This window comes from Aspergillus brunneoviolaceus, assembly GCF_003184695.1.
Source record: "Aspergillus brunneoviolaceus CBS 621.78 unplaced genomic scaffold BO95scaffold_44, whole genome shotgun sequence".
Classification (NCBI taxonomy): domain Eukaryota; kingdom Fungi; phylum Ascomycota; class Eurotiomycetes; order Eurotiales; family Aspergillaceae; genus Aspergillus; species Aspergillus brunneoviolaceus.
In genome coordinates this window covers 1-13078 of record NW_020290774.1, presented here as the reverse complement: position 1 = coordinate 13078, position 13078 = coordinate 1, and the positions used below count along the sequence as shown (strand labels likewise).

The 13078-nt window shown below is 51.3% G+C and overlaps 5 protein-coding genes across 5 annotated transcripts; 4 read left to right on the top strand and 1 right to left on the bottom strand.

Moving 5' to 3' along the window:
- Positions 1-447: 447 nt before the first annotated feature.
- Positions 448-697, top strand: BO95DRAFT_444032 (uncharacterized protein). Its single transcript, XM_025586796.1, has one exon. It carries the CDS (start codon positions 473-475, stop codon positions 674-676), a length of 204 nt encoding a protein of 67 aa, XP_025440937.1. The 5' UTR covers positions 448-472; the 3' UTR covers positions 677-697.
- A 399-nt stretch (positions 698-1096) lies between these two features.
- On the top strand, positions 1097-4701 carry BO95DRAFT_464906 (NYN domain-containing protein; the record flags this gene model as incomplete). Its single annotated transcript, XM_025589099.1, has 2 exons — positions 1097-1837; positions 4024-4701. The coding sequence occupies 2 exons, from the start codon at positions 1097-1099 to the stop codon at positions 4699-4701; spliced, it is 1419 nt and encodes a 472-aa protein (XP_025440936.1).
- A 310-nt stretch (positions 4702-5011) lies between these two features.
- BO95DRAFT_515458 (DUF4246 domain-containing protein) lies at positions 5012-7204 on the bottom strand (the record flags this gene model as incomplete). Its single annotated transcript, XM_025591754.1, has 3 exons — positions 6228-7204; positions 5868-6126; positions 5012-5781 (listed from the first exon to the last, which is right to left on the bottom strand). The coding sequence occupies exons 1-3, from the start codon at positions 7149-7151 to the stop codon at positions 5012-5014; spliced, it is 1953 nt and encodes a 650-aa protein (XP_025440935.1). The 5' UTR covers positions 7152-7204.
- A 487-nt stretch (positions 7205-7691) lies between these two features.
- BO95DRAFT_433005 (glycoside hydrolase family 71 protein) lies at positions 7692-10736 on the top strand (the record flags this gene model as incomplete). Its single annotated transcript, XM_025585078.1, has 4 exons — positions 7692-8817; positions 8854-9883; positions 9946-10062; positions 10097-10736. The coding sequence occupies 4 exons, from the start codon at positions 7692-7694 to the stop codon at positions 10734-10736; spliced, it is 2913 nt and encodes a 970-aa protein (XP_025440934.1).
- A 1245-nt stretch (positions 10737-11981) lies between these two features.
- Positions 11982-13012, top strand: BO95DRAFT_483127 (uncharacterized protein; the record flags this gene model as incomplete). Its single annotated transcript, XM_025590278.1, has 2 exons — positions 11982-12030; positions 12138-13012. Exon 2 carries the CDS (start codon positions 12374-12376, stop codon positions 13010-13012), a length of 639 nt encoding a protein of 212 aa, XP_025440933.1. The 5' UTR covers positions 11982-12030; positions 12138-12373.
- Between the last annotated feature and the right edge of the window lie 66 nt (positions 13013-13078).

Sequence of the window (13078 nt, the reverse complement as noted above, 5' to 3'; positions counted from 1 at the left end):
ATTACGATGATGATTTCTTGAACTTCAATACTACCGTGGCTCAAGAACATTGGCGAAGTCTTTTTCCAAGTAAGCTTCGCCTTTTTGCCGTCGGACATGTCGGGTAGCTGATGTGCGATGTGGTTTTGGAAAACACAGCTGGCGAAGGCATGATCGGCTTGACGGACCAAGAGGTTACCGAGATGAATCTCCACCATTCCGTTCGGGGGGGGGCTCAGATCCGAGTCGACACATCTATATGGTTGCTGTGTTTCATCAGCTGCATTGCCTAGTAAGTCGCTCGCGCTTCACTTGCTGCAGGACGGAGTACTGTTTATCTCACTACATTCTCCGATCACCCTGCATATACACCCCGACTCGCGCGCTAACAGTTGCCTTCCTCCCACCAATCTAGAGCCAAGCGCGTGCAATTATCATGCATCTCTTCCAGGACCCAGCCTACACCGTCCGCGAGACAACCTACCATCACACAATGCACTGCGTGGACATTGTCCGGCAGGCGCTGATCTGTGCCGCCGACTCGACTCTGATCTGGAGGGAATACGATATCAAATGGCCAGGCGCGGGAGGAACCAGGGTGTGTCGGAACTTCGACGCTTTGACACAGTGGGTGAGTGAGCACAAATATGTGTCTCAGTCGTTTGACCCCGCTCTATTGCCCCACACCGATTACTGAGGGTCTGAGCCTCTGAGGACCCGAGGACCTTCGTGATCTGCCACTCTCAACAGTAACTACTCCGTAGTCTGCGGTGACGGCGAATTTCTTGAAGCGGTATAGCGTTCCTGCTTAGGTATAGTGCTTTTTGCATTTAGCTATCTGCTACGTGGAAATACAGATCACCATCTTGCTGTCTTTCTGCCTTAGGAACTCGCTTAGATAAGAAGAATACTAAGTAGATAATACAGAAATCTATGTACCTGATGGCGGTAATTATCCGCCCTACTGAGCTGTTATTAGTAACCCTGCCGCTTGGATCATCAATCACGTAGGTACGCCGTCATGACTTTTTCATATCCCTCAATCTCTACAATGTGTATCCATATTTCCTAAGATATAACATGACACAGCGTCCTCATCAAGAATATTTGATCTCTCATGGTTGCCGACCCTACTCATACTAAACTCGCGGTTCTTATCGACGCGGACAATGCGCGGTTCTCCATCATCAAGCTCCTACTTGCAGAAGTCGCAAAATATGGCACGGCTCATGCAAAACGAGCCTATGGAGACTGGAGCAGTCATAGTCTCACAGGCTGGAAGGAAAAGCTTCTCGAACATTCAATCCTGCCTATACAGCAGTTTTCGTATACCCATGGCAAAAATTCCACTGACTCAGCTATGATAATTGACGCAATGGATCTGCTATACTCGGGCCGCTACGATGGGTTTTGTCTCGTCTCCAGCGACAGTGACTTTACCCGACTCGCCGCCCGGATCCGCGAGGCAGGGCTCGTGGTGTATGGTTTTGGGGAAGCCCACACGCCACAGCCCTTCGTTGCGGCCTGCGATAAATTCATCTACACCGGGAATCTCGTGCATCTCGATGAGCTTGCGCCGCATGCCGATCGCATTGTTTCGCCTGGGAAGTCGGATCGGGCTAACCAAGCTCCACTCAATCCAGAGCTAGCCAGTCATTTACGGGCAGCGGTAGAAGCAGCCTGCAATGACGAAGGATGGGCTAGACTCTCGGATGTCGGTCAGCTCCTGACCACAAGACACTCGGACTTTGACTCTCGTAGCTACGGGTATCACAAGCTGAGTGATCTGATCACTGCCTCTTCCTTATTCGAAATTAGCCGCCGCTCCTCACACAAGAGCTCATTTACGGAGATTTTCGTACGGGATAGGCGTCGGAAGTGATATGCAATGGGTCGATTAGTTACATATAGGTTATCTTAGTTATGCTTTACTCTTTCGTCTTCCTCGTCGGGCGCCCGTTGTAAATGAATTACACACGTATAAAGACGAGGTGAAGGAGGTAGTAGTGGTGACCGTTAGGGCCACCAGTGCATGGCATTGCGATAGTCCGACGGGAGCTCGTGGTCGGAATTATGATCGCCTTCCCCTAAAAGCTAGGACTGCAGTAAAAGAACGGCCTCGAGGCGACAGGCGATCCTCGAAGGGGGAGCTCCCGAGCCAGTGCGCCAGCGAATTCACGCACAAGGTCACCTGCTGAACGAAGAACATGCCTAGGATCCCGGCGTTAACCAGTCCCCCTTGCCAGTCATCCCAGCCCAACCTCTAGGAAGATGAAGACGTAATACCGGTGTTGCCAGATCACGACGGGATCCTGGTCCGGATCCGAGGTCTCGATCCTTCCGATTTGCTTCCTCAGCCAACCCATGGGTAGATCAAACCCTTTCTCACTGAATAGGGGTCTCTCTCGGTATCAGTGTATCGGAGTTTCGTCAGTCTAAGCAAAGTATGAATACTCTCAGAACAGCGTGCCCTCTCACCACCGGTGATTCCGATACCCGTGCAGAAATAATACAAGACTGGCCAGCCCGCAGTCTTGCGGTAAAGCGGAGTGGACAGTGCTCTAGACCAACCCATGAGGAGAAGGAATATGGTTGAAGTGATATTCTCCCTGTTGAAAAACTTATACCAAGTCCACCAATTTTCCGCAGTTTTGGTGTAGGCCCGCTCATTCGCCATCATTCTCGATGAGGTGAACGAGGTTTGTTCTGAATATTTGTTTCGAACCTGTGTGGCTGATTCAAATATGCCCTGAGCACTTCTATTTCACTCGAGTTCGATGCTATATGGAGGGGTGAATGAAGTAGTCAGCTGTGTATGATTGTCCTTGCCACACATCTTTCTTTCATCCGGCGCCTAAAAAGCGTAGTACCTAGAGTCCCGTTCTCGGGAGCCGAGTCGCAAGAGAATTTGTAGTAGGGGTATGACACCTGGACCTGGCAGGGATTCTCGCTGGAGTAGCGATCATAATCGGAGTTCCTGCCCCGGGATGCGAGGCTGGTGTCTTCGCCCACGGGAGTGGCGGTTGCTGCGTGGAGGGTCAGTGGGAGGAGGAGGGTGAGGGTGGTGACTGGGGATTTTCATTTTCAAGGTGATTTAATGGCAATTGGTTAAGTTGAAATTACAAGCGATTGAAAACTTGTTGGTGAGTGTGAACTATACTGGTGCTGATCTCGAGTTATGGACTGGGAATGTCAGAATTTATATAGAGCATTGCTGCGCACGAGTGTCTGTAGAGGGATTCTAGATTGCAAGTGACAAAGTGCCAGGATCATTACTCTGCACTCAGCTGACTACTTTATTCACCCCTCCATATAGCATCAAACTTGAGTGAAATAGAAGTGCTCAGGGCATGTTTGAATCAGCCACACAGATTCGAAAATTCCGGGAATGTCCATACTCCTAAGCCATGGGAAGTAACCTCTTAGGGCTGTGTTTTGTCGATTTTATGTTTGGGGATGATGCTCTCAGGTCTCGGCGGAATCGGAATGTAGTTCCTGGGAAATACTTACATGACCAATTGTTCTTTATTTGTCCGTGCCATTCTTCCTCCCTTAACTTACGAAATCGCCCTTCGTGATTTGAGCCTATGTGTAAGACACCAGCGTCTGGTTTGCACTATTGCTGCTTTCAAAGTGACATTTCGCCATCTCTTGGTATGTAGTACTTTTCATACCTCAAGTGCGAGCCGGGAATTTTGATGTTATCGCGACCCGAGACCCCGATACCCTTTCAATACGGTAATACACAGTACAAGTAGTAAATGCGTTCCGAGCCAATCACCCGCGGAGACGGACGACATCGCTAATCCTCGTAAAACACCCCCCTCCCCGCCAAATCAACTTAAATACTAGGTACCATGCACCCAACGAGATTATATTGCACGGCGCGAACATAGAGTATAATCTGGGTTTACTTCATCTTGATATATATATATTAGAATTTGCGTCAAAAGAGTACGCACGGCCAGCAATCCTCCCAAGACGAACTTCCAGTCTTGGAGCTTGATGCATTATCCCTCCTCCAATTGAGAAATCGGATTGTAGAATTTCTCCGAGAGGGGTCTCGGCAAAGAATGCATAGGGGCCGAATGCAGCTTCACGGCCTCTGTCAGATCAATTCTGGATCCGCAGGCAGCCGCTGCTTTGACGCCCACCGCGCTAGGGGAGACCACGTCCCCGGATATCTACGACTTGGCGCAGGATATCCAGGACAACTGGAATTATGATTATAAGAAGCTGATTGGCGGGAACAACATTGCTGAGAACAACAAACCCTGGTTAATCATGGTTACGGCCATCGTGGACAAGGTCCAAGCCGCGCGTGCGGTGGTGCCATCGGCGGATCTGGTCAAGAAATGCACCACGGCGCTGCGGTGGGCGCAGGCTGCGCGCCTGACGGACCTGGTTGGGGACGTGACGGCAGACACCTTGACGGGCGAGCGCACCAAGACTTTCATAGACAATTTCGAAAATATTGAGCCGAAAAGCGTCACGCGAGCGCTGGGGATTGACGAAACTGGCAGCGAGACCCGCGCGATCGAATTCGAGGATTTGGATTATGAAGGCATGTCAGGGGGTGACGCAGACCAATTAGCGGAATTCATGGCGTGGACCGAGACGACTCCGTCCAAGAAAACCTGGCCCAGCCACAGGAGACATCGAGAGTGGGCGCTGCTCTATGGAGAAAAGGCGACAATAATGGAGACAGCGTGTTCAAATTGAAGGCTTCGTGTTCTGAGTGTATGTAATCGCGGGTTGGTTCAATAGTGCATCCGCTTAGTGTATCCGTACTAGTGAAAATATGACCTATTCCTTCCTCGCTTAAAATTTGAAATATGATAGATTTCTAGCGCATCCACACGGTCAATATTGAGCTAGCCTCCGATGGCAGAGGTTTTCTCTGTACGCTTCCAGTGGAAGTTGAAGTAGCGTCAATGTCCCTGAGCTAAGCCTTGGCTCCACTGGAACTAGTCAGGGTCCCACTACCGCGCAACTCTGTAACCAAAGAGAAACCAGAAGTGGCAACGCGAGATCATCCTTGCTCCCCGAGCCGAATAGGAAGCCAGAAATCATGAGTACGCACCCCTTGGGATTGGGCACAGATAGCACGTTCACGCTCTACGGCTGACTGCTCCTTGAACCCCACCGCCTCATCCAATCCCATCGGCCAATCTTCTGTCGCGCGTATAATGAGATCTCGTAGCTCTTGTGGCAATCCAAATTGGGATCCCAATCGATCGAGCATTGTATCCTCTCTCCACCAGGCATGCTGTTGCGGTGGCACATTACGGGACGAGCAGATGCGGTAGTGCGGATCGACCAGCCAGATAGTAATAAAGCGCTGATGACCCGAGAGATAGGGATCTTGAAGCGAGAAGGGCAAGGTCCTGTATCTTAGGGTATTAGGCCAGGCTAAAAAGCATCCCTGATGAATGGTGGTTACAGATCCCAGAGTCTGTAGTTTTGGAGGAGCATCACCGAAAGTTGCTGGATCTTCATCCTCCCGAGGCAAACCAAAAATCTTTTGCATTGCGTGGGGCTCCAGTGTGATCTCGAACGCATCCAGGTCGACTTCTTGCTGGAAGGAGATACGCGCCTCGGTAATATTTTCGACGTCGTAATAGTATCGCGCGGTGGCAACGATATGCTCATTCAGAAGCCCGTCAATATGATAGTCATTGTCTCCGGAGAAGATCGTTTGCTCTGCAGTAAGCTCAATGCTGCTGACCCGTACGATCACTTGTAATCCCTGGTTGCGAAACTGGTTCTGCAAACAGACTGATTGATACTGGTGGTTATGGTCTGAAGAAGGGAGCCGTTTTCTATATATATCTTTCGAGGTTCTTCTTTTACCAACAATTGGCTGCGCGGTTTTTCCTAGTTTCCACTCATCGTAGGAGTATAGACGCCAGGTTCCGGATACTGGAAACTGTGAAGTCTAAAGCGTTTCTCTGATACAACCTCCTGCACTTGTTCGACAGACTTCCACATCTCTGGAGTCATGAAGCCCAGCAAATCCTTGGGATAAATCGATTCAGATGGATCGTCGTCGATGATTCGAAATTTTAGGTCGGGCTCGGGGGTTGCAAGATACTGTTTGATCTTCTCGCAGTCCATGGCCCAGGTTGGCCCGGGCCAGTCTTTGCACTGACGCCACTCAAGAACTTCCGATTTAAGTTGATTGTATGGTTCATTGAGCCCCGTCTTCGCAAACCCATATGTTCTGATGGGGGGGGATAACGACTAACAGGATCCCTGATCAAAATATCGTTCCATGGCTCAATGCAGGCGGAAATCAGCTTCTCAATCATCGCATAAGCTTTGCCGTTACGTGGATGAAGATTGTTGATGTATGAAGTGATTCGCACGTTAGTCCCCTCCGAGCTAACGAATTCTACTTCACATGGTAGCCACTGGAATCGGTGGGACCAGCGATAAAGGGACCCGATTGAGTCGTCTCTTGGCGGGCGTCCATGTTGTGTCGTCCATATATCTATAGGATGCTGAAGCGAAGGCGCAACGTGGAAGTCGGAGCTGGTGGTAGGATACGATATGCCGGCAGCAGTCATGGTGACTTGGCCTCCCTGACTGAGAACAGCAGTACGACCATAGATCAGCATGTATAAGTCAGGGTCCACCAGGTCATGGTAACCAGGTGTTTCCTGCAGGAGTGGCTGGAATGCTGCTTGTAATTCCTTTTGCAAGTCCTCGTTGACAAGCACGGCCGACTTGCACACCCCCGAATCAGCATTCAATGTAATGATATAATCCTTTTCACGGAAGCTGACAGCCTTATCACGTAGCTCCGCAATGCACCAGTCCCATGTCTTTGAGGTAATAAGGTCTAAGTCGATGTTCATATCTCCCCATTCCTCCGGTCCCGATCGGGCTTGAAACTGAACGAGAATCTCCCTATACCATTGCTGGATGATATCTTCATCAAACACGTCAACCTCCCAGTTCTGCCGCTCTGTCAGCATCTCTATGATGCGTAGCATGAAAATCTCAGGTTGAGTTAACCGAATTGCTCGACCTCGGCTTCCAGTCCAATCTGGCAGAGCTCCGTGCGCAAAGCGTTGACCAACGGGTAATTCATAATCCACTGGGATATCATGAAAGCCGGGGACCTGCAACTGGCGATTTTCGGTATTATCGAATTGAATGGAAGACATTTTTATCTGGACGTGTTGGTTCAGACTGGGTCGCTACCCAGAGCAGAAGAAAAGGAGAAAGGATTGGAGGTTCGAAGACGGCGCAGCCCGATGCTGGTGATATAGTGCGTGTATTGTATACCACCATAGCCCCCGGCAATAACGGCAGTCCGTACGCTGGTGACAGTGGTTCCATACCGTGTATTACCGTATTACAGTCGTACGAGCGATTGGAGTCAACGATGATTAAATACATGGCTTCAAGAATTTCGACTCGCACTCGAAATATGAAAAGGGGTGGATCGCGTTTGGTAAAGATTGGGGAGATATATTTGAGACGATAGAATGACTGCAAGACCAACCTCGGGTGCTTCTTTCCTTCGAATGTTATAGCTTCTTGCTATGTCCTTTCTCTCCTTCCAACCTTCACGTTTCCAAGCCCATTCATTCATTCATTCATTCATTCCTTCCTTCCTTTTTTCATTTGTTTGTTCCTTCTATCTTTCTTATTGCATCCGGTTGTTCATTTTCCCAAGTTCGTTACTACTTTCACTCGTCAGGATGCTGCTTGTTGTGCAATTCATTCTTTCCCTTTGCCTGGCAACACTTCAGGTCCAGGCTCGGGCTGTCTTCGCCCACTTCATGGTATCTAATACTCTGAAATATACCGTGGACAACTGGGAAGATGAGATGACGCTGGCCAACGAGGCCAATCTCGACGCCTTCGCTCTGAACACTGCTGTCGGAGATGCCACCAACACTGGTTCGGTTGCCAACGCCTTCTTGGCGGCCGGAAATGTGGGCTTCAGTCTGTTCTTCAGCTTTGGCTATGCCGGAAATGGGGCCTGGGCCGAGTCCGACGTGGTCAGCATGATTTCTACCTACGCGCTGACCGGGGCGTATTTCCAGCATGCCGGCAAGCCCCTCATCAGCACCTTTGAGGGCCCGGACAATGCGGCTGACTGGGTCTCCATCAAGGAGCAGACGGGGTGTTTCTTTATCCCGGACTGGTCCTCAGTCGGGGCAGAGGCAGCAGCAGGGCTTGCGGACGGTGTTGCAGATGAACTGTTCAGCTGGGCGGCGTGGCCGTACGGACCCAGCGACATGAACACGTATACTGATGCCTCGTATATCGATTTTTTAGACGGTAAGCCATACATGATGCCGGTCTCTCCGTGGTTCTTCACCAATATGCCTGGATATGACAAGAACTGGCTTTGGCGGGGCGACGACCTTTGGTATGATCGCTTGGAACAAGCTATATACCTGGCGCCCGAATTCATTGAGATCATATCGTGGAACGACTTTGGTGAGTCCCACTATATTGGGCCTATCCAAGCTTCTGGGTCAGATCTTGCCAACTCGACATACACAGCATTCGACACCGGCGAGGCCCCTTACAACTACGTGCTGGATATGCCGCACGACGGCTGGCGCGTATTCCTCCCCTGGTTGGTTGACATGTATAAGCAAAACATCTCGATCATCACCCAGGAGGGAGTTCAGGCATGGTATAGGCGCAATGTTGGGGGAGAGTGCGTGTCGGACGGCGGCACCACGGGTAATACTGCCAGCCAGCTTCAGCTGAAGTATTGGCCCTATGAGATTGGACAGAACAAGGTCTTCTTCTCTGCGTTGCTCGAGTCGGCGGCAGATATTACAGTAACCATCGGTGGTGAGAACATGAGTGCGTAGTGGAACAGTACTCCAAGCGGGGGTGCAGGTATATACTACGGATTTGTGAGCTTTTCTGTGCAGGATGGCCTAGTTGAGGTTACAATCTCGCGCGACGGAGCTGCTATTGCTAGTTTTACAGGCGCGGACATCGTGATCGGGTGCTCGAGTAGCATAAATATCGAAAATCGGAATGCCTGGGTGGGAAGCGCGATAGCCTCGGCCACGATTGACGCGACGTCTACAGACTCTCTCCTAGACGCCGTGTGTATCGAGGGGTGGGGTGCGGGGAATTTCGATGGACTCTGTGCGTTTACCTGTAGTCTCGGGTATTGCCCGGTGGGTGCGTGTCTGTGCAAGAAGATGGGCCCGCAGCCAGAGCTGCCCAAGAGTCTGGGAGTAGTGAGATATCCCATTACCGGGGAGACAGCAGATTATAGTGGACTTTGTGTCTTTGCCTGCAATTATGGCTATTGCCCGCCTACGGCTTGCGGGACCACCGAAGAAGCCCTAACTGTTACTACTGCTTTGCCTTTTATTCCGGCCACCTGTATTTCCGGCCAAGGGGAGGGTGATCTCGTTGGGCTCTGTAGTTATGCCTGCAACTATGGATTCTGTCTTATTTACAATTGCACATGCACCTCCGCAGGGCCCTTGAATCTGCCCCCTGTCGCGAACACCAGCATTTACGGATTCTACAGCGGTAGCGGCTCTGACAGTGGCTTGTGCGGCTTTGCCTGCGAGAGGGGATACTGTCCGTCTCCCACATGTCTGCACGATACATCCACCACCAGCACTGACGACGACGACGATTTGGTTTGTGCAGACGATGGAACGCACACACGCGCCGTGTGTAACGAAGAAGTTTACACGGGTTGCGACTACAGCATCTCCTTCGCCAGTTTTACCGACCTTTGCGCCGCGGCCGCGAGCTACAATGCCAGCTGTGTAAAATACTATCTTATCGGGGCCCTGTCGAGTATGCTAGACTCCGCCCTGGCGAATTACACGCAAATGAACAGCAGCTATCATGATAAGTTTGAAGAATATGTCAGCTTCGTCAAGGGGAGGTGCCTGAGGTACTGGACACGCTGATGGCGGCGGGAGGCGCGGGGAACGCATACTTCGAGTGCATCTACAGCGCCGGCGGCATCACAAACATCTCCACCACCAGCTGCCCGTACCAGGTCCCACAGACCACAGACGACGTGAATGTCAACAGCGTTGTCTACTACGACCTGGTAAATGCGATGGGATGGTGGAATATGCTGTTGAGCGACTACGGGCTGCAGTCGAGTTGGGTGCAGCTGGGCGAGCGCGTCATTCAGAATCACTGCTCCTCAACGACCAACACCCTCTGTCGCAGACCCGGCCACCATCGTCCAGTCGACGTTGCCCAACATCCAGAACCTGACCAACACACTCACCCTCACGAGGATCCTGATCAGCTCCGGCGCGTGGGGCGGGCCCCTGGACGACATCGTGCTGAGCGTGTCGACGGCTGTGTTCACTCTCGTTCAAGCCGTGCAGAACATGGCCCAGATCGAGACGATCGCGACGCAGTACGAAGAAGCCCAGAAGAAGGAGCTGATCGAGGAGATCATCGGCGCGCTGTTCCTAGCTGTGCCCTTCCTCGGTGAGATCGACGTCATCTCCGAGAGCCTGGCGGGGCTGGCCGATATTATCACCATGATCGGCGACACGGCCATGCTGGCCGACAGTATTTATGAGGTGGTGTCGGCCATAAGCGCTAAAGACGCCATTCTGGGCATTTTCGGGGTGCTCCTCCTCGGCGGAGTCAGGTCTGTCGAGGAATTTAGCGATATGGCGAATCTCCGCCCCGGGCTGTCGGCGGAGGACATTGCGAAGATCGGTCCGGACTGGGAGGAGGCCGATACGGAAATGAACAAGTTGGTAGATGTTTGTTTCTAGCTGATACTGAGATTAAGCATGTATATATATACATCCTGTAGAATAACCCTGAGGAATGTCATAATTTGTTCGTGAACAGGGATCCAGGTCGGTGGTTGAGAGTCATGTGAATTTATAGTCACACGTGCTGAGCTGAGGTACTGGCAATTGTTCATGTCCCTCGTTTGCAGCATATCAGAAAATCGCATATCTTTTTACTGCGTTCTAAAGATTGCAGCTTTGTGCTTTTTGATTACACAGTGGGCATGACCAGGTTGAGCGAAGCATGTATACTTACTGGTCTCTCAGGCATAGCAATAGTCACAACTAGTTTTCTCCATACTAACCATACCCCTAGGCCCCGCATAAAATGCACAGTGCATCGTGGTTTTTTTTTTCTTGGAATTAAATTGATATTATCATACAGTAGCTCAGATATATGAGGTGCCAGCTTACACCAAGATTCAAATATTCGCTCGGCCGACATGCAAAAAGATCAGGCTATTGCGTACGAATTTGCCGGCAGATTTCTTGTTTGCCGAGTGGCCGTGATGGTCTTCCGTATGTCACTTGAAATGCCATAGTATCGCAAAATCTCCGGGTTGATATGTCCATAGTAATGAGGATTATTGCCACGCACAAGCGTGCCAATCCCGTCATCACCTAGACCTACTTCGTAGTCCCGTGGACTTTCGAGCATACTTCCACCTGGGGAGTTGCCGTCGGGCCTCCGGTACTGTGGTACTGTGGTGGGGGGCTTAGATCGGAGTTAAGATGGTCGTTTGTTCCCCCTTTCGACTATCCCTCAGATCTCAGAGGTTTCTACTCGGGTGACTCTCATTGGACCACTTCTGGTACCTCTTCTGGTAGGAGTTCTGGTCTCAAAGTCCGGATGCTACCTTCTCGGCCTCGGCACGGCCGCTAAAGCAGCTATTTTAGGCCTCAATATAGAACAATGCATCGCTGGTTCAAAATGATGCGATAACGTGATTGTTTGGATAATCACTGGAGAGGGGGGCCCTGCATAAGGTAGATGCAATGAGCCCCTTTTTGCGCTTTGGTAAATGGTCCAAACGAAGGAAATGAAAATGTCGGCAGGAAGTTGTGTATCATGTTGTGCCGGACTATCCAGGACAAGCTTGCAGTATTGTTGCAGAGATAAGTGAATTACTCTCTGGAAAAAGTTGATAAATTCTTGCTGATGAATTGATCGCTACCATTGTTGGCCCTAGATTCTTCGAATAATACTGATTTCTTAATTAACGAGAATGATATCCACCGGGTCTCTCTGCCAGATACAGTACTTCTATGTAGAGTGAGTGCACTTCATCCTCACCCAGTATAAATCCTCTCCACGCCGACAATCCTGATTGCATAAATAATTCTGACACTTCCCTCTCTCTCTCCTCTCTCTCCTCTCAGCTATCGGCTCCTAGAACCCTGCATCATTTGCATCTTACTTTGAGCTAAACAGACATCTCCCACTCTTATTCTCAAATCGGACAACAATCCATCTTCGAAATCGAAACCCAGCTCACCCCTCCTCTTCCCTCCCTACCTTGAACTGCTACACTTTAGATTCCAGCAGCACGGTCTCATCCAACCCAACCGTCGCACAGCATCTCCCTCCTCTACCCCACATATACTTCACGCGAACAATGCCCACTCCACCCCCCAAGCCCCTTCCTATAATCCACATCAACGGCTTCCCCGGCACCGGCAAACTAACCATCGCGCAACACCTCGTCGCGCACTATCCCCCTCCCTTATCCATCACCACCACCGCCTCAGATCCACCCCCAGCAAAACTGAAACTCATCCACAACCACCTCCTCATCGACCCCGCCGACGCCGTCCTCCACCGCACCCAACCCGGCTACCAAGCCCTGCGCCACGCCCTGCGCGCCGCCATCTTCACAACCCTGACACACGAGCCCGCCACCCACGCCACCGCCTACATCTTCACGGACTTCCAGACGACCAACGCGCAAGGGGCCCAGGTGTGCGCCGAGTACGCGCAGGCCGCGGACGACCGCGGCTGCGCCCTGATCACCGTCGTGCTGACCTGCGCCGCGGACGAGAACCTGCGCCGCATGATGCACGCGGACCGCGGGGTGCATGCCAAGTTGCAGGACGTTCGGCTGCTCGAGGCATTTCGGCGCGGGGCCCCGGTGTTCCGGTTTAGTGATAGGAAGGAGTTTTTGGAGGTCGATGTGACCGGGTTTGAGGTGGCGGAGGTGGCGGCCAGGATTTGGGAGCATGTGAGTGGGGTTTGTCCTGAGCTGCTGGGAGGGTAGGGTGGCTTTCTGTATGGGTGGCTGGGGATGGTTTGGGTTTTGATTGTAGGATGGTAATTGGGGGTT